This window comes from Sinocyclocheilus grahami, unplaced genomic scaffold (genome assembly GCF_001515645.1).
Source record: "Sinocyclocheilus grahami isolate Dianchi unplaced genomic scaffold, SAMN03320097.WGS_v1.1 scaffold2922.1, whole genome shotgun sequence".
NCBI lineage: Eukaryota > Metazoa > Chordata > Actinopteri > Cypriniformes > Cyprinidae > Sinocyclocheilus > Sinocyclocheilus grahami.
The window spans coordinates 28397-29300 of NW_015508096.1; the positions used below are offsets into that span (position 1 = coordinate 28397).

The following is a 904-nucleotide window of genomic DNA, read 5'->3' on the forward strand; positions in this document are numbered from 1 at the left end:
GCATCTTTAATATCCCAGGAGTCATCACACACTGTCCCCCATGAGCCGCTGTGAAAAACCTCCAGCCTCCCTGCACAGTCTCCCCCAGAACCCACCAGCCTGATGGACTCACGACCTGATATTCAGAGAAAGAAAAAAACATTATTGATCACTAACAACTGAAGAATCAGCTTTATGTTGTCATGACGTTGTTCTGCTCACCCAGGTTGACTGACAACTGTTGTGTGGAGCTGCAGTTGAGAGTTTGTGAAGAGCTGCAGTTCCCCTGATGAGCTTCACTCTCTGGAGAGAGTATTTATTTGTCATTCATTATTTATCTAAAATATACCCTGACACCAATGACTTTACATTATGGTGTGAATGTGCTCACCAGAGCAGATGACTCCAACATCTCGTCTGTGAGAACATTCAGCTCGACTCCATGAAGAGATGGAACATTCTGAGAGTTTTGTTTCATTTCCATCACAATCAAACACATCAGCCCAGATTTCATCACTTCCCTCTCCAAACCAGTCTGATCCCACAACAGACACAGCAATCCCACAATTCAGCTGTCTACAGAGGACACTGGCAGCTCTCATATCCCAGCCTGCATCACACACTGTGCCCCATTTACCGAGATACCGAAGCTCCACTCTTCCAGAACAAGAGTCTGAACTGTTTACCAGCCTGAGATCTGTGTAACCTGTGAAAACAATTGACAGCTTAATTAAAATAAAAAACTAGTCAAGATAACCGAGTATTTTGTAGGTCTATGTACATAATTTAACTAAAGAGAAGTTAAATATTTATACACAACCAGAACAGATCAGCCCCACATCATTGTCATGGGAACAGTTGTGCTCCTTTGAAGATACTCTTGGACAGAGGTGAATCTGAGATTCATTTCCTCTGCACTGAATCT

General features: G+C 43.0%; 1 protein-coding gene across 1 annotated transcript in view; it reads right to left on the reverse strand.

Annotated features, from left to right (window-relative positions):
• The window catches only part of LOC107575819 (scavenger receptor cysteine-rich type 1 protein M130-like), a gene marked incomplete at its 3' end in the record, with an annotated part of 47400 nt that overhangs the window by 28364 nt on the left and 18132 nt on the right, over positions 1–904 (reverse strand). The window contains exons 5-7 of the mRNA XM_016262148.1: positions 800–902; positions 371–685; positions 202–282 (exon numbers count right to left, since the gene is read on the reverse strand). Of these exons, the coding sequence (XP_016117634.1) occupies positions 202–282; positions 371–685; positions 800–902 (499 nt within the window). The remainder of the gene's footprint in view (positions 1–201; positions 283–370; positions 686–799; positions 903–904) is intronic.